Here is a 23,614-nt window from a genome sequence, read left to right on the forward strand (position 1 = left end):
ATTGTTGGGGATAGCCTAATGATACTTCTTCGAAACGAACACCATCGATATGATCAGTTCTTCGTACATGGAGATGCCCTGTGACCACAACCTTAGCATTGAACCGCTTATGCCAGTCATGTGTCGCCTTAGTGCCGCACCAGAGACTGAAACGAGGTATCCGTGGAATCGTAATCAAGTCCTGTCGGAGGGGCCAGTGATTAATGATCACAAGTGGCAGACCGTGAGCCGCAGCTGCCTCCAGCCGTGGTACAGTAGCAGCAACGAGCTCCTCACACCACTTGTCGCGTGTCTCGTACGGATCGGGATGGAGCAGTGCCTCGTCAGTGGCCACAATGTTCTCCTCTTCCGCCCAAGCTAAGGCATCTTCACGACTCACGTGATCCGGTCTGAAGCTGTAATCATAGAGAGTGAAGATTGGACATATCAGACATGGACCGCCATCACCATCGTAGCGTACGAACTCGTCCTCCGGTGTGATCACTCCGTACTCATTGGCGACAGCGATGCACGCCTTGTATTTCATCTCACCTCTGAGGCCAGAATCATCGGCTGGCAAGGTATAGAGCTCATGATTGCCGGGAACCCAGAATACTGTGTGGAACAGCTGCGTTGTCAGCTCGAAGACGGTGCGCAAATGCTCAAGCTTTTCCCCTACATCACCACAGATGATGAGGCCGTCCTCTTCGTATGAGTCAAGCGAATGGAGTGCTTCGAGATTGAACTTGTGTGAGACGTGAAGATCAGCGATCGCCAACAACCTGCGCATAACTCGCGAGAGGCTGTGAATATGTCGGCGGCCTGTCCCAGGATTCGCGTAGTGGCTGGGGAGAGAGAGGTAAGTGAGGGAACTGAAAGGGGAATGTTCTCAAGAGATTGCGGGCTTGGCCGGGCAGTTCGTGCTACGCCGAAAAAGGTTAGAACTCTCTCAACGTCATTGATGGCGACGACGCGGTTCGCGAGAAACACCTTCTGCATCTGCACCGCATCGCCTACGGGTCGAAATTGCCTCGCAGCCAGCGCATGAGATGGTCAGACACCTGAAGGAAAGGCCATCCGGGAAAGCGAAGTAATCGGAAAGAATATAGCATGCCAAGACCCGCCGGATGAATAAATGTGACTCTCAGATGAACTCCTGCTGCCACAACTGAGAAAGTGTTGCTTATACACAGACAACCGAAGGAGACGGCCATGCTCACGTCTCTTTGGTACCGCCATGGACAGCGATGAGCCAGTAGACGACAGTCGGCCAACCAAGAAAAGCAGACTTTTCATTGCGAGACTAGTAAGTCGCCTGTATCAGCTTGAGCCAGACTGACGCCCTAGGCATGTGAATACTGTCGCCAGAAGAAAACGCGCTGTGATGAGAAGCGACCGACTTGTGGTCCATGCAAGAACGCTGGGCTTGAGTGCAACTATGGCGAGCGCAAAGCCACCAAGTAGGTACATTGCTCTACCCAGAGTCACGCCGATTGACGTATCTCAGGAACGAGGTCACTCTGAGTATGATCCTGCATAAGCTCGAGCGAATGGATGCGAAGATTGACTCATTGTCCTCAACACCGACTTCAGACGTACGATTCGACCATCCCGCAGAGTTACCGACCAGTCCATCTACTCCAAAGCTGTGCACAACACCAATCTCTTTCAGCTCTCGCAGAATGTTCTCATGGCCAGCTATGCGTGACCTCCTCCCTCCGTCGCTGGAATCGGTACCTGCAGAATATGCTTTGAACCTGGAGGAGAACAGACCGAAGCTTCCCGTTAGGGTAGAACCTCAAGCCGACCTCAGCCCGGCCACGGTACGCGAATTGTCAGAGGCATATTTCGCTACTTTCAATCTTGCCAACCCTGTGCTTGATCGCAGGATGTACTTTCAGCAGACGATGCGCACGGCGATTAGTGGTGGCTTTGGCTACGATGCACATAGCTGCTGCGTACTCATGACAATGGCCCTAGGAAGCTTTGGCATACGAGCCGTCGACGAATGCCGTCCCGACGATCTTTCAAACGGCCATACTACACAGTCGAATACGGACGGGGCCGCTGAGCCTACCGGCCTTGTGTATTATAACGAGGCTCGCAAGCGAGTTGGTTTTCTCGAAGGCGATCACTGTATGCAAGCTTGTCAATTCTACTTACTAGCTGCCGTCTATCACGGTCAACTCCTACGCCCGGTCGATTGCTGGTCGATGACAATGCGAGCTGCTGTCATCTGCCTCAAGTACTGGACTGCTCCCAGACAAGTTGACGACTGGACTTCGGACATGTTTTCTAGGCTTTTCTGGATCACGGTCATGTACCAAACGATCCTAACGCACGAGCTCACAGGTCTCCCCATTTCGAAGATCCATGATATGGAGGACCAAGTGCCACTGCCGAAGTTTGTCCCATACCTGTCAAGCTCTCCGGCTGACACAGAAGAGGAGGAGGAGTCCTTCTATCACTACCATTTCCTCAGCCAAATTGCGCATCGCCTCTTCCTGACGCGGGTATATACCAGCATCTATCATGCGATGCCCACGGGAGACTATCCGAACACTGCGCTCGCTAGAGAGCTTTATCACCAACTCGAACGATGGCGATCACAATTGCCGTCAGGACTCCGCTTTGACGAAGAAACGCCAGTGGATGGCGCCGGCCCACTCGGTGATGTATTGGTAGTCGCGCTACTGCGAAGTCGGTACTTTGTAGCGCAGTATCATCTCGGAAGACCCTTCCTATACAAAGCTCTCCATCAGCCAAGCATGCTAACCGAGGAAGACGTACAGAGGTGCAGAGAAGCATTGCAAGCCACCCTGAAGTGGGCAGATCTGGCCTTGAACATGCTCAGCATCAAGAGCTGTGTGCCACTAGCTTTCCCGATTTGTGGCCAGACATTCGGCCAACTGGTATTGATGTATGCGTTTCGGTACAATCCCCAGCCAGCTCTACAGCAGCTACTACCGACGGGCTGGGAGCATTGGGCGCATCGTGGACTGCAAGTCCTCCGGGACTACTCCGACATGAGTCCCGCCATTGCCAAGGACTATGAGATCGCCAGTACGTTGTTCTCGATGGCTTCGACATGAACAGATCACGAGAGTCCTCGCATCACGCTCTCAAAGGCCAACAGCGCAGTGGCATTTGCTGGGAACGCTCTCAAGAAGCAGGGCGCGAAGCCGCGCCAGTAGCCTTTCCAGCCATACTCAGCATAGACAGCTCTGGCAGCGTCGAGCCATCTTGCAAAACGACGAGTTCCGTCATTGAGCTTTCCTCCCAATGGGTCAGTCATGATCCGCTGCTTCACCACGTCGCTCGGGTAGGAGAAGAGCCAAAAGACCTGTGCGGAAGCTCCTCCAGCCCAGAAATTGATCGACGGAATGGAGAGGGCTGAGTGAGTGTGCAGATATCGAGAGAAGATGTCGTACGAAGACCACCAGAAGAAGAAAGAAGAGCGGAACACCAGCGTGGCAGGAAAGCCATGGAAGAGCCCCTTCATGCCGTGGGCAACATAGATCTTCTTGAAGCAGTCGATCGGCCCCTTGTAGAGCCGGTCCGCCTTGTTTGCAGCGTACTGTATCTGTAGCCGCGCTTTGATATGTTCGACTGGTGTCGCAATGACACAGACTGTCCACCCTGCCATCATGCCTGCAATTCCATGGCCGAAGGACTTCAACGCCATTCCGTCCTGCTCCACTCGGTGGAATAGCGCATTGGGCGGCAAGTCATCTCTTAGCATCCTCCGGTACAGGTTCAAGCTTCCCAGCATGACCGAATCCATTGCAAGCCATCCAACAAGCGGCGGAGTTACACCTTTATAGACCGCCAGAGGCCCTTCACGGCGTACGGTCTGCAGGAGACAATCGAGCGGCCCTTTGAATTGACCAGCAGTGGCCGTCTGCATGCGGACTTTGATGGTGTCAAATGGGTGACCAGTTGTACATTTGGCGAAGCTGAGCAAGCGCCAGCTAGAAAGCCTCGAATGTGATCCGGCACGATGGCTTGGCGGGAATTTGAGTCCGGGGTCGAACCGGCCATATCGATGTTGCTAAGCGGATTGGTGGCCATACCTCAAGACACCCGTAACTGCTTCTCTCTATTGGACGTGCAGGTGATCGTGGCCGGAAGGGTCTGGCAGTGAATCAACGATGCCACGGTGTGGCACACTGAGACATCTCCTGAGAGACCTGCTGCAAGACTGCCTCGAGTGATATTAGTGACAAGAGACGCGAGCGTGGTTGGGGAAGGAGGACGACACTGTGGATGGTGGCAATCCTGGATCGTCCAGTCTGTGGAGAATGACATCTTTCAAATGACCTTGTCGAAATGATCCAAGGATCGCAGCCCACTCCCAACGTCCTTGGTACATCTTCCTCGGTACCCATAGCACCAGCGCCGCCGTGGCTATCCACGGAAGCGCAGGCTCAATTGAAGACCGCGGTGCTGTGCACACAGTTATGAGAAGCCGACCACGTATGTCTTTATGGCAAGATAGAGCGCTGTGGCAGCTAGTGCTCGTGAACGCTTACCTTAAACTGTGTATCCGATCTTGGTGACTCAGAAAAATTTCGACGCGCACAACTCTTTGTTGCGCTATATGTGCGCTTTCGAGAGCAACTCCTACGGATAACGAAGGAATACTCCTGCGATGAGCATACCTTGTGGTCAGACTGGAGCAATGAGATGCCCGTGGTGAGTCACCGAGCCATAGCCCTGGCCCTTTCCATTCAAGGTCGATCGCGAGCCTTCCCTATTCGGAATCGAGTGGTGCTGCGCTTTCATTTGGCAAGCGCAAGCTGTGGCACTATATATGGCCCACTTACTACAGCAGTTCATTTTCATCTAGAGGCAATAAGATCAGCGAATAGTCCTACGTCTCCTCTCGTACGACTGGGTAGTGTTCGGTTGCATTTCTAACAAATCGTCAACATGTTACAACTAATTCAGTCCTGCCTCTCGCTTTGTTCGTCTATTGGGGCGCTTGCCGGCTTCCTCCTGGCATACTTGTTCTGGTCAGCCGACAGAGACGAGAGCGCAAGACATCCACTGCGATCTATCGAGTTGCTAGGCCGCGTTCTGACCATTGCTATCGCCGCGACGTCGTGCATAATCTCCATTGCTTACACACTGAGCAACGTCAGCTACGGGAAGGTATCATTCGAGCCATACATAATCGCCTGTTCGTTCCTGGATACGCTGCTCTGGCTGAGTCTGGCGCTCACGCTGACGGTCTCGTCAAGACCAGTCTGGAATGCATACGGGACTGCAGCTCTAGTCTCATGTCTAAGCACTGCCGGATCTTTGGTGTACTCGATATCGACGGATGAATTGTTGTTTCCTCGGACTTTCATCGCTCTAGTCGCCCTACGCTGCACGTTTCTCATCGGGTTATGCGCCATCGCATCTTTCGCCTCTTGTTCGCGAATAGCCGTTAACCAGCAGACCGAACACGAGCCACTGCTCAGGTCAATTTCATCATCGAGCGCTGGCAAAGACGGGGAGCTGGATGACCCCGATGAGGAGTCACTGACGAGCGATGACGACGAATTGGTGCTGGCTAAGCGGCAAGAGATCGTTAAAACTAGAGGTGGTCTGCTGGGATACCTGAAGGAGTTCAAGATCTTCTGGCCATACTTGTGGCCCAGTAAGAACCGGAGGTTGCAAGGCATACTAGCGGCTTTGCTGGTAGACATCATAGCACACCGCATCGTCAATGTCCTGTACGCAAGACAATTCGGCCTGGTCGTTGACGGACTATACGAAGCAGTAAAACTTGGCGGGGCATTGCCATGGGAGACAATACTACTATGGATCTTTCTGGCTATCCTGGCTGGCCATAGCTGCGGACTGGAGGCCATTTCCGAGTATCTTGGAGTGCGTCTCACCAACTGGTCGAGAATCCAACTGCAGGCTGCAGCATTTAATCATGTCATGGGCTTACCCATGAGCTTCCACGACGATAAGGACTCCGGCGAGATCATCAAAGCCATCGAGCAAGCAGGCTCCCTCGCCTCCTTGCTCAACAGCATCGTCATCGAGACGCTGCCCTTCCTTTGCGACATTGCCATCGCGCTCTTCTACGTCAGCACGTTGCTGGATATCTTCGCGACAGTCATCGTTCTGTACGTCGTCGTCGCGTTCACATTTGTGACCTACTTCATCTCTTTGGCCATGGTAAGAGCACGAAGGGACTCAGCTGCAAAGTCGAGATCTCAGAGTCGCTTGTTATACGAGGTGGTCAGCAATTTTACCACCGTCACATCGTTCGGGCGCCGATCGCACGAGCAGCGACGACTTCGAGACGCACTCCAGACAGCTGTCGAATCTGATCAGTGGAACAATGACCTTCACATCTATCTATCTGCGTCTCAAGAGCTCGTCGAACTGATGGGCCTCTTGGCCATCTCGATGCTAGCTGCATACAAAATTGCACACGGCTCCATACCGGTCGGCAACTTCGTCACAATATACGAGTATTGGGACGTTGTAACCACGCCACTGTGGATCTTGGGCTATACTCTCCGAAAGATTTCGTCCAACCTTGTCGACGCTGAACGCCTGTTGCAACTCTTCCAAGAGTCGTCGCCTATCAAAGACGGCCCCATCGAATTGTCTCCTTGCAATGCACTAGGTGCCGTCAGCTTCTCGGATGTCTCGTTTGCTTACTCTGCTGACCAGAAGCAACTAACGCTGCACAACATTGACTTCACCGCACAGCCTGGCCAGACTATCGCCCTCGTCGGCGCCACTGGAGCTGGCAAATCCACTGTCATCAAACTTCTTCTCCGCTTCTTCGATGTGTGCTCACCGGGCGCCGTCACGATAGATGGTCACAACATCAAACACCTCACCCTGGACTCACTCCGTGGCCTCATCGGCATCGTTCCCCAATCCCCTGCCTTGTTCAATACCTCACTACTAGAGAATGTTCGCTATGGCCGGCTCACTGCCTCCGACGCCGAAGTGCACGCTGCGTGCCATTCAGCTGCGATCCACGAGCGCATTCTGTCCTTTCCGCAGGGCTACCACACGCGCGTCGGAGAGCGCGGAGTCAAGCTATCCGGCGGCGAGCTTCAACGGATAGCCATAGCCAGGGTGATTCTGCAGCAGCCGCGGATCGTGCTGTTGGACGAGGCGACAAGTGCACTCGACACAAAGACCGAGCAAGAGATACAGCGAGGTTTGGTCAAGGACTTGACACAGGGAAGGACGACGATTGTGATTGCGCATCGGCTGAGCACAGTCGTGGATGCGCATCAAATTCTTGTGCTGGATGAGGGGAGGATTGTGGAGAGAGGAAGCCATCAGGAGTTGCTGGATAGGGAGGATGGCCGGTACCGTGAATTATGGGGGAGGCAGATACGAGCGGAAGTCGGGACAGGCAGGCCCTCGTGAGAGAGACTACCGTGATTATATGACTGAGACCGAGTTTCCGGGAGCAGAGGCTAATCACAGCTACACCCACTATCAGTCAAATTGTCCGGCTGTCAGTACAGGACAACAATCGCCAAGAAGACTCCTTGAGAATCGTAATGTCGTTCACCTCGGCCAGCACCACAGTACTTCACCGCGACCTTGGTCTCACCTGACAACCATACTTCATATATTACACCAATCCAGTTTCCACTCAACAATCGCACACAAAATAGGTGTTTGGCCTTCGTAGCCATTTCCCTTTCATGTCAAGCCTTGTCTGGATTCGCTCTCTTGCGGGACGACGCCCATACTAGGGGCACCTATGCGATAAGATGTTACTCGAGCAATGCAAAAAGCTCCCAACATTCAGTAGCAAAGTTCTCCTTCAACTCCTTCGCTCAGAGTTGGCACGTACTGATAGGGGTTTTCTAAATCGGACTGCTCGACGGTTGATTTAGTTTTTTGTTTTTTTTTGGAGGTCCGTGGATGAGGCTCGAGCGAACCCGAAGGCGGGAAGGAAGTCTGCCGACGTTGAGGTGGGCAACGGCGAGGTGAGGGCTTGGCGAGAAGATGTTGAAATTAGTGGCCGCGGGGCCTTCGTAGTTTGAGACGGCCTTGCAAACCTTTTCACATGCATTATATGCCTATGTCATACCTTGTCGTTGTGCCTTGCCATGCCAGGCTGGCCACACTATGCCGCTGAGCCCCTGCTATCGAAGGGTCACCTATGTCCCATGCTCTTTCCCATAACGTACCAGATTCTTTCGCTATGCAGTCTCGTCAATCATCCCAACATGCCAAACCAGTTCCGGCGCTATGCAATATAATCTCAATCATACACGGCCCATTCAACCAATACTCAACCCCCCAACCGTATTCAGCCCACCCCCAATCCACTGTCCAGCGGCCCAAATCCACTCTCCCTTCTTCGGCTTCATGCCCATTTCCACCTGCTTGACCAGCTCCACCACACCCGCAAACGTCCTCGAACTCAAGCTTCCATCCGCCTTGTTATGGTCCCTGGCCGGCACAGCCTTCCTGCCCACGGGATTGGTCACACCATTCGCCGCATCCACCGCCTGAATCGCGGGCCCCTCATCGAAGAAATCCACCAGGATGAACGTCGGCGCGCGCTGATATGCCTGCGTACAGTCCTGCATCGCCTGACCTAACATGCCCACGTTGGTAGTGTTGGGAGAATTTGTGGTGGTGATGTTCTCGACGTCGGGCGACTGGATGTTGAGGAAGTCGGATTCTTTGTAGAGGAAGTGGTTCATCAGGGGCATCTTGTTGTTGGAGAGGGCGAGTTGGGTGTTGCCCTTGACTGAGGACGGGCGGGACGGGTCGCAGGTGAAGTCGGAGGGTTTGGTGTTCTCGAAAGGGTTCTCGAACATGAATGTAAATTCGTCCATGAGGTAGGCCATGGAGTCTGGGGTATTGGCGGGCGCGAGGGAGGCGACGAAAGTGAGGAGGCGTTGGTTCGAGGTGATTAGGTCGTTGAGGGTAGGCCAAGTTGCGGGGGCGGCCGACTTTGAGGCGGGCGTGTAGACGTATTCGGTGATGTTTGAAGCGGTGAAGTGGAAGTTGATGTCGGAGGGGTTGAAGTCGTCGCTGTTGACGAGGAGGAGGGTGACCACTTCGCGGGGGTTGTTGTCCATCCATCTCTTGATTTCCATGAGCCAAGTGGAGAGGATGCCGGCGTCGAGGAGGTCGCAGGAGGAGTGGCAGAGGTGAATGTTGCCATTGGACTTGTGTATTTGTGCGGAGAGTAACCGGACGCCGGCATTGAGTTGTATGGTGGAGTTGTAGAATTGGTTGCCGGAGACACTCTATTGCATCTGTTAGCATGAACATGTAGCGGGAGAGTACTTGCACCGGCAGACTGATGCCTTGCCCGATACAGGTTCCTAGGAATACGTACGAAGTCTGTAGTGGCATCACGAACGAAAGGCGAATCGTGGGCGCCGAGGTGTGTTATCTGGTTGTATGGTTTTGAGCATAGGTCGGGCGAATTGTTACATGCTGATGAGGAGCCGGACGTTTGATCTGTTGATGTTGTTGGCGATGTTTGGCTCTGTCGCGGAAGTATGGCTGCGGAGGAAAGGCATATGAGGCCCGCCAGGGCCGGTAGAAGGTGCATGGTCTACGCGATGTTCGTAGCAGTCGTGGAATGCGCCCAGGAGGAGCGTGCGGCCGCTTCTCTTCGTAGTCGTCGTTGGAATTGCCAAAGTCGCCGTCAACAGCGCTCTGGCCTAGCAGACAAAGCAAAGTAAAGGAAACTTGTCACTTCAAAGACAGGAATAGCAGCACTTTGTTCTTCTTCACTCGGACAATCCAGTATTGTGCTCCGGATATCGAGACAAGCGAAGGTGTTCAAAGAGATCGTGGTGGTGGATAGGCGCTGTTGTGTCCGGTAATGCGCGAGGATGGAACAAGGGCACTAAATCAATACACACGTATATGGATGAATAGTAAATGGTAGGAAAGAAACGAACCTCGATTGCATTGCATCAAATCCCTTGAGAGGCACCTCACCAAGTCTTCCATGTGGAAACGCCTTGTGCTCCTCGTTCATTGATGAATCTTCAAGGAGGCGCAGTTCTTGAACGTCTCAGCCCTCCACAGAATCTTTGCATGCCGGTCCCCCTTTCTCCGCCGATCGCCGACCTGGTGAACCTTTAAATAACCACATAATTCACTGCCTTCCAAGTCCGCTTCGTTGCTAGGGAATTGCCCTGCTTGAGCTTTTCATCCTGTAGCAAGCATCCTTCCTGTGCTCAAGCGCTGTTGAAACGGTAGAGCGATGAAGCCCTTTGGTCATGCTCATGAGAAGGCCGAATGTGGGGATGCTCTGAAACGTGAACGGCTTGGAGCATTGGATGTTTCAGATCCCGGAGGCACAAACTGGATCTGCACCCCTTATTGGCGATCTCGCGATATGAGGCATGGTCCAGTCTCTTGACGGCATTATTGTGTATCCAACAGGTGCACGGCGAGTGTGAACAGGCATACAAGGGAGTCTGCAGTAAGATCGAAGACACGATAGACGTCTGCCAGCATTTATATGACCTGACCTCGCAAGAAGGTGCTTACGCTTGCCTGTATGAGTCTCGCCTTCGTATGTAATCCAAATTGAATCTGGAACGGCGAACCGGTTTGTCACTAGCCCAGCATCTCTTCAACGCAATCTGGGGTGCATGAACCACGTGGACGGCTCAAGTCATAGCCTCTTGTCTGCTGTCTGGGATGACCCAGCTGTGGTATAAACTCACGCAATTTTCAACAATTCACTCCCAAAGGAGGACACTGTACACCGAAAGCCTCGACGAGACGAAGCTATACATGCATAGCCGGCAACTAGCCACGCCTCTGCATCTTCTTCTCCTGCTTCTTCCGGTTCTTCTCTGCTTCCCGCTCCAGAAACTTCCGCTGCTCTTCCGCACTCATGCCCTTGAGCTTGCGATCCCGCTCCTCCTTCTTCAGCTTCTCCATCTGCAGAGCCCGCTCTTCCTCCACAGCTTGATCACTAACCTTCTTCAGTTTCGACTTCTCCGCTTCTCGTACTGCCTTCACCTTCTTCATGACTTCGGGCCGGAAGTGCGCGTTTGCTACCAACGCGTCTGGCAGGCGGAGGAACACCTGGAAGAGAGGCAGTGTCGAGCTGTAATCGCCGTTGCTTGGCAGACGGACGCTGAGATGAATACGCTTTTTCGGAGCCGTCTCGTCCAAGGTCGATGGCTTGTCGGTGGGCTGGTCAGTGATGATGAGGTACTCGAACAAGTCGCCGGCCTTCTCGACTGCTGATATGAGCTCCTTACTGAGCAGTGCATCCGTGATCTCGGCGCTCTCGCTCATGACTGTGACAAAGTCCGGCAGTTTCGCGTTGTCCTTGGTGAAGGTAAGCGAGGCGTCGTAGCGGTCGTCGCGGAACTTGCGCATCTCCAGCTTGTTGACGACGGCCAGCACGAACGGGTCGTAAGATGAGTTCCCAGTGCCTTTGGATTTCTCAACCTCTTCCGCGCCAGGAATTCTTGGTGGAACGAAATCCTTCTCTTTGCCGTCGAAAGTGTACAGCACTGCCTCCAGGCGCTCCTTCTTGGGCTTTACCGACTCGAAGAACATGCCGGCAATGTGCTCGGAAAGAAGTTGCACCGGGTTCATGCGTCGGTGGAGGTTGATTTTGGCATCCATGAATGCGGCATTCAGCCTTCCACTGGCGTAGGTCTGATACTCGTACGCAGTCTGCTCCTTCAGGAGATCGTCGGCGAGGTTCTTGCCATCGAGCTTGTTCGCGGCCTCGAGCAGATTGCCGCCCTCGGGTCCTTCGGAGGACGCTTTCGGTGCACGATGGTAGCCCACAAGAGCGAACTCGCTCTCTAAGATCGGCTGGTGAACGGCCATCCACTTCCTTGCCTTGCGCTTATTCGTCGATGATCCCCACAGGTGTATCAGCAGCATCAAGAGAATGAACGGCGCTATGGTCATCTCTAGGTAGAAGTCTGATACCTGGGTCCGCTCCCAGACGCGGTACCATTTTGTGTAGGGCACCGCAGGACCTCGTCCCAGCGCTCCTGTGGGTTCGGCGGCTGCCGCATCCGCAGGCGATGCAGGTATGGGTATCGGAGACGGGTCTGGCGCGGCAGCGAAGTCTGCAAAGTCTGGCACGGGAGTTAGTCGTTGCTTTCGAAAACACCATAGAACCAGCATACCTGTATCCTCAGCGGGAATTGGCTTCTGCCCGCCACCTATTACGTTTTTGAGAAAATCCATGATTTGTTCCTCCAAAGACCAAGAAGAAACCCCAACGACCAGATTACTATTTACACAGAAGAAACAATTGGATGTGCTGAAGAAATAGTGCTTCGCACGAGGTCACATTGAAGTCGTCTGGAGGCTGGAGAAAGGCCGGGAGCTCCCCACTGTGACTTCAGCCGATGATGAAGCGAAAGTGCATACGCCAAGGCCAAAAGTGCAGGTACAGCTACTTTGAGCTCTCGCGCAACACAAGACAAGAGTGGAAACGTTCTGCATGTGTCTAGCAATCTACAGACGGCGACCGCCAATTGATAAACTCGCTCAAACGCTACAAATTCAACGACTGGCATCAGCATATCACTGCCCCAGATGTCAGGTTTCAATTCGCGATAAAATCCCTATTCCCAACGCCATGCTCAAGTCGTTAGTGTTCAAAATGCAGATCGCCTACTGACGCAGTCGCCTACTGACGCAGCTTCACCTAGCGTAATACGCAGGTGGCGGACTCGCTGTGGACGACCGCGAAGGTCCTGATGCGGAGCCAAATGTGCCCTTCCGTCTTTCGTCGTCGTACCGTCGTGACATTTCAGCCGCCATCTTTGCCATCCATGCTCTTTCCGCAATACTGCCACCAGCAGAAGCATCGTTGACGAATTGTAGGAAGTTAGGAAGTGGCTGTGGAGGCTCAGCTGGCGTTGAACTACTGCTTGGTCCAGGAGATCCCAGGTTGAAAAGAGCCTCGTGTTGCGAAAGTCGCTGAGTTGGTGGCGGTGGCTTTTCCGTGACATACATCGATGCACGCGGTGTCGTATCTATGTCCGTAATTGGTGGTGGCGGCTGCCTTCGACGAGCTCGAATCGTGTCAAATTGGCTGTTCTGAAGTGGCTGTGAGGCGATTTCTAGAGCCGAATCCGGACCAAATGATGCACTCGAGCTTGGTCTGACTTCCCGATGAGGGACGCTTGGGCTAGTCCTGGCTTCCTGGAGAGGAGTCGACACGACACGACGCCCGTTGAGCGATCTGCGATCGGATCTTGGGCTCTGTATCGGACTATACACATCACTGTCACGAGCGAACGGTGAGGAGGCCATGCCGGGTGGGGCAGAGAACACCGATGGCTGATCCGATGTACTCTCGGTGACACTCGCAGAGTCAGTCACGGTAGAACCGTCCTCGATGACAGTCTCGATTTCGCCTGTCTCTGGTTGCTTTCGTAGATTGACGACTCGCTTCTTTCGTTTCCTTGTCCTGCCATGACGCCCACCGCCGAGACCATACGAGCTTCCCGTTGACGGAAAGCTGTACAGAGACGGTCGAGCTAGAGCACTATCTCCGGTATAGGTACTAAGACTTCCAGCATGCGAGTGCGATCGTGACAGGGCTGGAGTGGCAGCTCTTGACTGGAAGGCCGGCATCTCGCCCCGTTCCAACGGTCCCGTCCATGCTCGAAAGACAGCGTCTTGTATGGACGGGGTAAACAGTGACAAGGTCCGATGTGAATCTGAGAGAGTGGCAAGTCGAATGAGATTCTTCTGAGAAAATAAGGATTGCGTCTCGACCGAGCTGTCCAGTGATAGTGAGGCGATATCGGCTGAGCTAAGTACGTTGCCTTTCGAGTCCACAGGATCCTGCGGCGGACTTGCGAACGGATCAACGACAGTGTTGTCGGAGGTCTGGGATTGATCCAGGTCGTTCTCGGTCACATTATGCCGATCTGGACCAGAGAATTGCTGAGAGAGGCGATGTATGATTGCAGGGAGTTCTTCCATTAACAAGTTTCGCAACTGTTTCTCAATCACTCCTTGTATATGCTTCGCCACAAATGGTATCGAGTCGAACGTCGAGCTCACGCGTAACGACTCCAGCGGATCGTCCTTGAAAACAATGGTCAAGCCCTTCTGTTTTGAGAACACTAGTATAACAAATCCTGACAATCGGAATTCTGACAGTGTAATTTGTAGCGGGATCGTCAAGCCAGTCGCAGCGGCCAATGGCTGAGGCGTCGCGAATGAGTTTCTCGTCGCCAAGTAGTTGTTCAGTGGATTTGCTTGCACCTTTGTCTTCAGCGATAGGACGCATCGCCTTGGTATCGCATCTTGAACGTCCCTCTAAACTTGTCTTCGGCCAGGTCTCCGATCTCAACAATCTCGAGCTCGGGAGGGATCTCGCCCAGGTTGAACTCGCTGACGAGGAAGTCATCGACTATGATCACCGGCCGTGGGCCAGCGCGGTTCAGCGCGTTGGTGAGCAACTCCTTCGCGCGCTGATAGAATGTGGCATCGGTCGCAAGCGGAGACCAATTGAAATTGAACGCCATGCTTTGAGATATAAGTCGCCGTTCAGGGCGATGCCATCATTCCGCGATATCGTAGAAGAGTCCTCGCCGTGATACTGCGCAGTGCGTGTGTAATTTCTGCCGCCTGGACGTGTTCACGGTCAAGAGAGCGCAAGGTCCAGGCTGTTGTGACCGGGATTCGTTTTCGTGCAAGGGCAGGCCTGTAAACATAGAATCAAATCAGAAGGTCACACGATACCAACCAAGGTTGACCCGGATAAGTTGGAGTTGGCACAGCAAAACATGTGCGGATTGCTCATGCAGAGTGTGACGACGATGATTCGGAGACTTCCACGCCAAAGCGATTGTTTGTGCATAAAGTTTTGCTGTGGGGAGCATTCGCATTCGCGAGAGCGGTTGTCAACCGGCTTAACATCGCGCCCTACGGACCAACGACGAACGGCGGGGTGACATCAAGCCGGTTGACAAGAATTTCCAAGTCTACGGATCAACACCACTACTTCGTTAAGAGCTCGTGCTTGTATACACCGATCTTGATAAGGTCCCACTGCGGGGACTCTATGTACTGATAGACAGAAAGAAGTTGGGACAAATAACTTTTCATATTTGGGGGTATCATATATGTTGAATCATGCGCGAGGTATATATATGCAACATGGGTTGCTAATTGCGATGCATCAGACTTCAGCTTTTCGGTCACAACTTTTGCTCGGCCCACTTGCTAGTGGAACATCATCACTGTTGAAGGATGATGATGGCACGGGCCGCTCGTCCAAGTTCATCAAATGTTTTTTCATGGCTCGCCCCAAACCTCATCAGCGATCTCGCGGCACAGCTTCAACTTCGCCTTCTGGTCATCGTGGCTGAGCGGGTAGCCTGTCTCATGAGTACTGAAGCCACACTGAGGGGAGATGCCCAACTGCTTCAGGGCCTGCTCCCGTGACTGCCCGCTACCCTCAGCGACGAAGTCTGCAGCCTTGTTGATTCGGTCGATGATCGTTTTCTTGTCCTCGAGATCTCGTAGCTTGGTGCTGATGGCGCCAATGATCACATTCTTGTTCTTTGGCAAGAATTTGAGCGGCTCAAATCCTCCAGCTCGATCTGTGTCATACTCGAGGTAGAACGTGTCGACATTGAGATCCTGGAAAAGCTGTTTCGCAATAATGTCGTATGCACCGCTCGCGAAGTGTCGACCGCCGATGAAGTTACCTCTGCACAGGTGTACTCCAGTATGGAGGTCCTTTGGTAGTCCGGCGACGCAGTCGTTGTAGAGTTTGATGTATGCAGCCAGTAGCTCATCGACCGTACCAATGTTGTCCTTATCCTCAGCGAAGCCATTTCTCCATACATCACTGCAGAAGTATGCCAGCCCAGGGTCATCGAACTGCACGTTGCGTAGTCCAGCATCGTAAAGGTTTTGTAGCTCGACATTGTAGGCCTTTGCGACATCAGTGAAATACTCGGCATCATTCTTGTATGCCTCCGGTGTATATGCCTGCCCTTGCTTGTAACGCATATGGAACCAGGCTGGAGTGATCATGGTGAGTTTGATGTCACCCCACCGTTCCTTGGGTACATTGGCTTGAACCAGCTGAAGCTCGTGCAGATTCTCCTTAGTACCCCGGTTCTCGATCTTTGAGCCAGCAATCACAGAGTCTCCGGGCATGACCTTCCGGTCCTTCTCGATCAGGGATACCTGCAGCAGCATTAACATGTATAGTCAAGGGCGAAGGAACACGCGCCCACGTACAACATCAGGATGGTACAACCGGAACATCGAAGCCTCTGCATCCTGCAGGCGCGTAGTGCCGTGCAATTCATCCCAGAACAGCCCCCAGAACCGAGTTCGTGTATACTCGCCGCATGATACTGCACGCAGTCCGCAATCGATCTGAGTTTTCACAATGTCTGCAACCGCTCTTTTCTCAATGCTCTCTAGATTTGCCTGCTCGGGAGTTTTTCCCTCATCACGAATAGCAGCACGGGCCTCGAGCAGGTCGTCCGGCCTTAGGAGTGAGCCAATGTGCTCGGCACGGAATGGTGGCTGCTGCTTCGCGGAGGCCATTTCGAATGATTAGATAACGGCTGGGGAGTCAAGTGGCAGAGCGTTTGTGGAGGGGTCTGCTGTTCAGGTCACTTGGGCTCGAGGTACTGTAGGTCAGCTGCGGGAGGGGAAGCGAAAACAAGGGCTTCTTTGCCTACGGCGTTCGACCTACGAGGTTACTCCGAGCATGCATTGTCCAAGGCCAGCATCTGGCGAAAAATTTGATCAATAGGGTAGGTAGAGGTGCGGTCGGCAACTGGAAGAAGAGGGGCTGATGTGGGAGCGATGTGGAGGAGACGTTGCGCCTGTGGGGTTTCCAGAGAGCGCCAAGCCGTATGATAGTAGTCTCGAAGCCGTTACAAGATGTGCGAGGTTCACGTAAGAGTATAGAGGCTCATTAGAGAGAATCGCCGCCAAGTAGCAGCTGACATGAGTCACGCACGATAAGTGAATACGTTCTTACCCAGTCAATTGAATGGTCGCTGCGAATTCGCTCCGAGCTTCACTTCGATGGAGAGGTATAAGTATGTGGCTTCTCGCGGCACCTCTCTCTTCCCCTCCTCTTCACAAACCAAGACAATCGCTACACTATCGTCGCCATGCCATCGCAGCGTCTGCTGCTGCCTGGCAGGGTGACCATCACTGAGCACCTAAGGGTCCTTATTTCCATCGATTGAAATGAATTTATTGGGCTTGAACTCCGGCAATGCTCACGCGGAAACGCTCAGAAACAATCGAAGTCGCTTTACAGCGAGACGAGATATACTCTGGCCTCCCAAGGCGTCAAGTGCTTGCCAGGCTCATCGACGTTTGAGATCAACAGTTCCATCTCCTTGCCTTTGCAATCCGGTGGGAAGTGCAGCGGCTGAACCTCATCTGAAAAGCTCAGGAACGTCAACAGCTTCTTCTTCTCGTAGCCATTTGACTTATTTTCCTTGGTGAAGGTGAATGAATCTGGCTCCAAGAAGTCCCACGTCTCGAAATCGCCGAAAACAGCCAGTTCAGCATATTTTTGTCGTATCTCGATCATCTTGCGCCAGTAGTTGAGAGGACTGCTTGGATTCTTTTCCTGATCGGCAACGTTGATCTCAGGGTAGAGGTCGTGTACTCTCATCCAAGGCTCGCCGGTAGTAAAGCCGCCGTGTTTCGAACTGTCCCAGTGTACCGGTGTACGGGCATTGTCTCGGGCGACCCTTCGGATACCCGCCATGGCCTTTTCCAGCCAGAGCGGCTCGCCATCGTGGCGGTGCATGACATCGTGGTAGGCGTTTAGGGAGTCCGGATCCTTGATCTCCTCGATGCCCCAAGAGTCCGGCATGTTCACCATCCCGATTTCTTGGCCCTGATAGATGAAGAGTGTCCCTGTCAAGCAGCCCAGCAGAGTGGCAAGCATCTTCGCCGCTTTCTCGCGATACTTGGGATCAGCAGTAGCGAAACGGTTCAGACTTCGCGCCTGGTCATGGTTCTCCAAAAAGGCTGTGCTCCAGGCTGTCGTCCCACGCGTCAAATCTTGTTGCTTACCGATGGCTTGCTTGAAAGATGGCAGATCGTGCTTATGAACCTGGTGCTTCTTCACACCAGCTCCATGCCGCCCTCCGAGACTCACGACATCGAAGTCGAATACGCAGCTGAGCTCACGGACCTCAGCAGCCACATATTTCAGGACCTCGGCAGCGTCCGTCCCAGGTAGCTCACCAACCATAGCCACGTCGCCATACTTGTCGAGAACCTGTTCTCGTTGCTCTTTTAGCCACTCATGCATGCGTGGACCATTCACGAAGTGAGCCTCAGCAGGCTGGTACTCCTCGCCCATCAACACTATCGGTGCATCTGGATAACTGGTGTTTTTCGAGTAGAGATTGCAGGTATCGACCCGGAAGCCATCCACGCCTCGGTCCAGCCAGAAAGAAATGGCCTCCCTGTAGATAGCTTGCCGCACCTCATCGAGCTCCCAGTTGAGATCTGGCTGCTCGGGAACAAACAGATGTAGGTAGTACTGGCCCCTTTCTTCGACCCACTCCCACGCACTGCCGCCGAATATTGACCTCCAGTTGTTTGGAGGATGTCGTTTGCCGTCAACCATCTTGGCATCTCGCCAGATATACCAGTCCGCCTTCTCGTTGGTCTTGTCCTTTTTGCTCTCCAGAAACCACTTGTGCTGGTCGGAGGTGTGGTTAATGACCAGATCGAGTAGGAGCTTCATGCCCATATCGTGGCATTTCTTGATGAGCTCGTCAAGATCAGCCAGCGTGCCAAATTGCGGATCAACGTCCTGATAGTCTGAGATGTCGTAGCCGAAATCCTTCTGAGGTGATTTGTACATTGGTGATAGCCATACTATGTCGATGCCTAGCTTCTTCAGGTACGGCAGGGTACTAATGAGACCTTGAATATCACCAATGCCGTCGCCGTTGCTGTCCTTGTACGAAGCTGGCCATACTTGATATGCTGTGCCAGTCTTCCACCAGTTTGGAGTCGGTGCAGACATTATGTGGTATGGTGATATTCGAGCACAAGTGCAATACAGTCTATGGAAACAAAAGCTCAGTCTACAGACCTGACGCTGTCTATGTACCTGACCACAATTATTCGAGAAATGAAAAGGGAGCCGACAGACTCAGGCGGACCGCTTCCTCTTCAAGGGAGCTGAGCGGCGGAACATTGACGTTGCAATAACCTCGCTGGGTAAGGTACTCTATCGGAGAAACTGCGAGCTGCTGCATCATGTGCTGCTTTGACCTGTGGGTAACCCACCTGCAAGTGTGCGTCGGTGACCTGGACAAAACCTCCGCAGCATCAGTGCAGATCAGGGATTGGTCTAAGACATGAAGACCAAGACCCTCGATAGCACCATAGTGCGGTACCAACGCGGAGAATGTCAACATTTCGCCGCGTGAATGAGCGATGGAGAAGAAAAGACGTGCTTGCGATCCCCGCAGCCTCTCCAATTACACGGTCCCAAGCCTGCTTTGAGAGATACAAAGGAACTTCAGCATACGCGCAGAAAGGAGCCTGGAGACTTCCCGCCGTGTTCCTGCGTGCGATGTTTCAGCTGCTAAAGTGTTTCTCTCTGACTTTCCGCCATGATACAGATAAGCCAACCAGACGATCACTGGCACGGAGCCGCCACAGCTTCGGGAGATCTTGCCGACTGGTGGGCATTGAAGGCAGTCTTTCAAGCACGTCAACAACGGAAGCTGCCACGAAACTGGCAGTCCCTTCCCACTCGTGTAGGACCAGGCAACCAGTCTTGATCAGACCAGAAAGGAGGCAAACCTCAAGCACGATCGTTCCTGCCGCTCACGGGAGAAATCTCCGGTCGCCCCTGCCAAGCGCAGCCCGGTGACGCCTTGATCGGGCAAGAGCTCATGATTTTTTAGATTTGATCCAGGTTTGACTGGGGCAATGAATCATCGTCGCCCCCCTCCTCGGGAGGTCTTCAGACGTCATTTCGTCTGCTGTTAGCATGGAAGTATACCATCGTTGACCATATAATGAGAATTGCAACATCCGTTCCTCACACAGTCTTCGCCACTTGATCAAGATGTCTTCACATATATTGACCATGTCGTTCAGGACAGCAAGACTTGCGACTCGCTCTCTGCGCCGTTCTCAATTTACTTCCGTCAGGATGGCATCATCAAAGGTCGATTCGGAGACCATCTCTAAGATTACGGAGCGAGAGGCAACGCTTAGTGGTTCGAATCAGCCGATCCCGGGAGGTCCTACCGCCCAGGCTCAGAAGCACGCTGGGGAGCCGCTCAGTGGTGAAGTGGTGTCGGACATCACACAAGGAGAGAAGACCATTACTGGAAGAGATGGTGCCATCAAAGGAGGCCCCTCTGCCTACGTTCAGTCTGAACTGACTCAGGTAAACCTTCCCCTTCAGAAGGCTTCACCCAGAAGGCTGACCCATTCAGAATGGCCCGGGCCGAACTGGCAGCGGTGCGGGAGCTTCTAATCAAGCCAATTCACCTGCCACTGGCAAGCTGGACTCACAAACCATTTCGAAGATCACGGATGCAGAGAAACAGATCACCGGAAGTGACGAGCCCGTCAAGGGCGGCCCCACGGCTCAAGCTCAGAAGCACACTGGAGAGCCGATTGGCTCCGAGAATCTGCACGACATCACTGAGGGCGAGAAGGAGATTACTGGCGGCGAGCGTGTAAAGGGCGGACCGACCTCCACTGCTCAGAGCGAGCTGGGCAAGGCCCGGAATGACTAGATTTCTCTACTTTCATCGCGTCACTCACCACTCACGAAACGACCTGAGCAGCATCTCGTGGCAGAAAATCGCACGGACTATTCAGATCATCTGTACTCAGCCGAAATCTCCCCCTGAGACCCTGCGCAGATTACTACGGCCTTATCTCGACAAATTGCTCTTGCCGGCAAGCGAAGGACCTCGAAGAACTTGGTGGAGTTCTCCAGAATCGGTTGTCAGCTATGTACCAACACCTTCGCAATCGCGCCAGAGCCCGCCTCATGGCCCTGTGTAATTAGGGACCGTCTTCATGTGAGGCGATCACACGGACGTTTGGATATTCTGCGCCTAAAGTTGGGGCATTGGGCACCATAAGCGATTTTCACCTCTCAGCAAAGTATAATAGGGAGGCCTTTGCGAAGAACTTTTGTCATCGTCTCTCGTTCCGCATCACTGTCTTAAATCCGGATGTTGTGGATGGTATGCAAAGGCCCAGGACACGAAAGTGATAGAAAATGTTGAATGTGAATTTTCTGGCTAGGCTAGGGCGGGCTCTGTATGTCTGACCAAAATTTGCTAGTTGGTCCAGGGATCCTGAGAGAAGTCTCACTTGAGCGTCAGTTAGCAGCAAATATCAGGTACGGATTTTCTAGCCAGGGCGGGCTCTGTAGGTCTGACAATACTTTGCTACTTGCTTGGGGGTTCTGAGATGAGCCTTACATGAGCGTCGGTAGCAACAAAGATTGATCACGGATTTCTGGCCAGGGCGGCCTCTACGGCAGAAGTTTGGGAAATTTTCGAAATTTGTCAACATCTCTCGTTCCGCTTTCGCGGTCTCAACTATTCAAGTGCCTCCCACTACGATTCCTCGTTACTTCTCCATCTCTCGCTCTTTGCCTGCTGCTTCTGCTCCAACTCCAGCACCATCGCTGCCACCATCTCCAGTTCCAGTTCCAACGCCCTCAAGCTGCGCGACAAAGCTCTCCTGCTCCACAAACCCGTTCCCATTCATCGCTCCACCCAACGCCTGAGCAGCCATACCCTGCAAATTGTATGACGGGGCGGCCCCCATGCCGTTCTGAGCACTGTAGAACTGGCCAAGTTGCTGCGGGACACGCTGATATGGCACGGCGGGAAACACAACATCCTCAGCGACGAGCGGATGCCAGCCCGGGTCCCACGAGCCGTACTCGCTGTTGAGCCACGGACTCATTGGGACTACTGATGCTCTGGAGGCCGCCTCGGAGTTGAGGAACGTGTTGAAGTACGGGTTGTAGTAGGGGTTGGCGCTCCAGGTAGGTTGAGTTGCTGGATAAGGAGCGGGAGCGAGCTGGGCCGCAATGAACGCGTCGCGCTGTTGAGCGAGGAAAGGCTGAGGTGCGTATGCGATTGGCTGAGCAGAGGTGGCGCTGTTAGGAGCCTGGTTCGAGGGAGTAGGCTGCTGGACAGGCTCTATGGACGCTCGAGGAGTGACACCAAGGCCGCTTGGTTGAGGTGGAACTGGAATCGGACTACCTTCAGAGGTAAACTCAACTGGACCGGTTCGGGCGGACTCTGTCGGAGAAGCTTCGTTGTTCTTGCGCTGCTCAGTGTCGAGCGGAACATCCTTGGTGGATTCATTGTCGTTCTCGTCGGTGCCGTCGTATTGGGGGATTGATGAGAGGGCAACGGAGACGCGTGCGGTTTTGGCTGATGACACCACTGCTTCGGAGGACTCTGGGGAACCAGAAGTCGGAGAGGTCTGGGCTGTGACAGCAGCAGCAGTAGACTCGGTAGCTGTGGCTGGATCCTGTACCGGGATTAAGATGCTGGCTTGGTTTGAGATGCTGGTTGAGGTGGTAGCATGTGCAGAAGGAGTTGGGTCGACGCCGTTGGGAACTGGTTCGATCTTGACCAGGGTTTGTCTGATGGGAAGATCATCGGGATCTGTGATCGCGACATGTGTATTGGTAGCTTTCGGGCTTGCGGCGACAGGGATGTGTGCTTGCGGCATTTGTGCGGGACCAACGGTCGCTGGAGTCGATGTTGCAGGTGGACCTAGCCATGGGCAAGCGACTGGCTGGGTTGGGGCCTGGTGTTGCAACATACCGAAGCCATACTCGTGCTTGATGTTGACTCCCGGCTCAGCCTTGATCATGGCACTCGGTGGTGGTGGCGAAGGTCCCCACATCCCAGCAGCGGTCTGTTGAGCAAAGAGCTGAGGAGATGCATAGTTGGCCGGAGCAGCATGACCGGGCGGCGGAGTCCCCATGAAAGGAGGCATCATAAATGGGGGAGGAGCGGGACCGAAACCACCATACTCGAGCTTGACTCTCTTCGTGGTTGGAGCACCTTCATCAGCCATCGCAGCCTCCAAGCTGTTGTCGTAGCCATGCTTCATAGACGAGCCGTAGTAGCCACCGCTTCCATTCTGGTTAGGATCACCGCAAGCCATGGCTTTACCCTCGCAATCTTTCTTCTTCTGCGACTTCTTCTGTGACTGTGTTGGCAGACCTTCGGTCTGAGCCTTGAAGCGACTCCAGCGCATACGAGCAGCGTGACCGTTCTTGATGCCAATGCCGTCCGCTACCTCTTGCCAGTTGACAGCCTTGAGATCAAGTTGCTTGAGAATTAGGTAGAGGAACTGCGTTTGACCATCAGCAGTTGGTTGTGCTCTCGATCGTTTAGGTGGTGCGGGTGTGGTTGTTGAAGAACTTGGGGTGTTTGGCACGCCCATGGTCCTGGTCTAGACAGAACGGGAAACGAAGTGCTTCAGAATTTCTGGTTACTGCGGTGAGTGACCTGACAGGAGAGAAGTGCACTTTGCATAGCTTAAGAAGGATGTATTTTTGATGTGGTAGTGTAGATGTTTCTACCCTGTCAGTTCTCCATGCTTCTAATGCAATATCTCAATGTTCATTGTCTTGGAAACAGCC

The 23,614-nt window shown here is 53.4% G+C and overlaps 11 protein-coding genes across 11 annotated transcripts; 3 read left to right on the forward strand and 8 right to left on the reverse strand.

Annotated features, from left to right (window-relative positions):
* Positions 1-15: 15 nt before the first annotated feature.
* Positions 16-769, reverse strand: AB675_11507 (uncharacterized protein; the record flags this gene model as incomplete). The annotated part of the gene is made up of 2 exons (XM_018140361.1): positions 16-78; positions 212-769. The coding sequence occupies 2 exons, from the start codon at positions 767-769 to the stop codon at positions 16-18; spliced, it is 621 nt and encodes a 206-aa protein (XP_018000029.1).
* Positions 770-1,216: 447 nt separating this feature from the next.
* Positions 1,217-3,071, forward strand: AB675_11508 (uncharacterized protein; the record flags this gene model as incomplete). Its single annotated transcript, XM_018140362.1, has 3 exons — positions 1,217-1,285; positions 1,348-1,439; positions 1,487-3,071. 3 exons carry the CDS (start codon positions 1,217-1,219, stop codon positions 3,069-3,071), a joined length of 1,746 nt encoding a protein of 581 aa, XP_017999929.1.
* Positions 3,072-3,141: 70 nt separating this feature from the next.
* On the reverse strand, positions 3,142-3,763 carry AB675_11509 (Mitochondrial substrate carrier family protein L; the record flags this gene model as incomplete). Its single annotated transcript, XM_018140363.1, has 2 exons — positions 3,142-3,255; positions 3,290-3,763. 2 exons carry the CDS (start codon positions 3,761-3,763, stop codon positions 3,142-3,144), a joined length of 588 nt encoding a protein of 195 aa, XP_018000159.1.
* Positions 3,764-4,911: 1,148 nt separating this feature from the next.
* AB675_11510 (Heavy metal tolerance protein) lies at positions 4,912-7,377 on the forward strand (the record flags this gene model as incomplete). The annotated part of the gene is made up of 1 exon (XM_018140365.1): positions 4,912-7,377. One exon carries the CDS (start codon positions 4,912-4,914, stop codon positions 7,375-7,377), a length of 2,466 nt encoding a protein of 821 aa, XP_018000011.1.
* An 869-nt stretch (positions 7,378-8,246) lies between these two features.
* Positions 8,247-9,538, reverse strand: AB675_11511 (PI-PLC X domain-containing protein; the record flags this gene model as incomplete). The annotated part of the gene is made up of 2 exons (XM_018140366.1): positions 8,247-9,227; positions 9,320-9,538. 2 exons carry the CDS (start codon positions 9,536-9,538, stop codon positions 8,247-8,249), a joined length of 1,200 nt encoding a protein of 399 aa, XP_017999963.1.
* A 1,217-nt stretch (positions 9,539-10,755) lies between these two features.
* AB675_11512 (uncharacterized protein) lies at positions 10,756-12,168 on the reverse strand (the record flags this gene model as incomplete). The annotated part of the gene is made up of 2 exons (XM_018140367.1): positions 10,756-12,056; positions 12,108-12,168. 2 exons carry the CDS (start codon positions 12,166-12,168, stop codon positions 10,756-10,758), a joined length of 1,362 nt encoding a protein of 453 aa, XP_018000109.1.
* Positions 12,169-12,630: 462 nt separating this feature from the next.
* Positions 12,631-14,471, reverse strand: AB675_11513 (Mitochondrial distribution and morphology protein 34; the record flags this gene model as incomplete). Its single annotated transcript, XM_018140368.1, has 2 exons — positions 12,631-14,170; positions 14,230-14,471. 2 exons carry the CDS (start codon positions 14,469-14,471, stop codon positions 12,631-12,633), a joined length of 1,782 nt encoding a protein of 593 aa, XP_017999827.1.
* Positions 14,472-15,243: 772 nt separating this feature from the next.
* AB675_11514 (uncharacterized protein) lies at positions 15,244-16,515 on the reverse strand (the record flags this gene model as incomplete). The annotated part of the gene is made up of 2 exons (XM_018140369.1): positions 15,244-16,146; positions 16,201-16,515. The coding sequence occupies 2 exons, from the start codon at positions 16,513-16,515 to the stop codon at positions 15,244-15,246; spliced, it is 1,218 nt and encodes a 405-aa protein (XP_018000150.1).
* A 724-nt stretch (positions 16,516-17,239) lies between these two features.
* On the reverse strand, positions 17,240-18,982 carry AB675_11515 (Alpha-glucosidase; the record flags this gene model as incomplete). The annotated part of the gene is made up of 1 exon (XM_018140370.1): positions 17,240-18,982. One exon carries the CDS (start codon positions 18,980-18,982, stop codon positions 17,240-17,242), a length of 1,743 nt encoding a protein of 580 aa, XP_017999920.1.
* Positions 18,983-20,125: 1,143 nt separating this feature from the next.
* Positions 20,126-20,720, forward strand: AB675_11516 (uncharacterized protein; the record flags this gene model as incomplete). Its single annotated transcript, XM_018140371.1, has 2 exons — positions 20,126-20,365; positions 20,415-20,720. 2 exons carry the CDS (start codon positions 20,126-20,128, stop codon positions 20,718-20,720), a joined length of 546 nt encoding a protein of 181 aa, XP_018000123.1.
* Positions 20,721-21,570: 850 nt separating this feature from the next.
* On the reverse strand, positions 21,571-23,415 carry AB675_11517 (uncharacterized protein; the record flags this gene model as incomplete). The annotated part of the gene is made up of 1 exon (XM_018140372.1): positions 21,571-23,415. The coding sequence occupies one exon, from the start codon at positions 23,413-23,415 to the stop codon at positions 21,571-21,573; it is 1,845 nt and encodes a 614-aa protein (XP_018000014.1).
* Between the last annotated feature and the right edge of the window lie 199 nt (positions 23,416-23,614).

Source organism: Cyphellophora attinorum (genome assembly GCF_001299255.1).
Source record: "Cyphellophora attinorum strain CBS 131958 chromosome Unknown Contig13, whole genome shotgun sequence".
NCBI lineage: Eukaryota > Fungi > Ascomycota > Eurotiomycetes > Chaetothyriales > Cyphellophoraceae > Cyphellophora > Cyphellophora attinorum.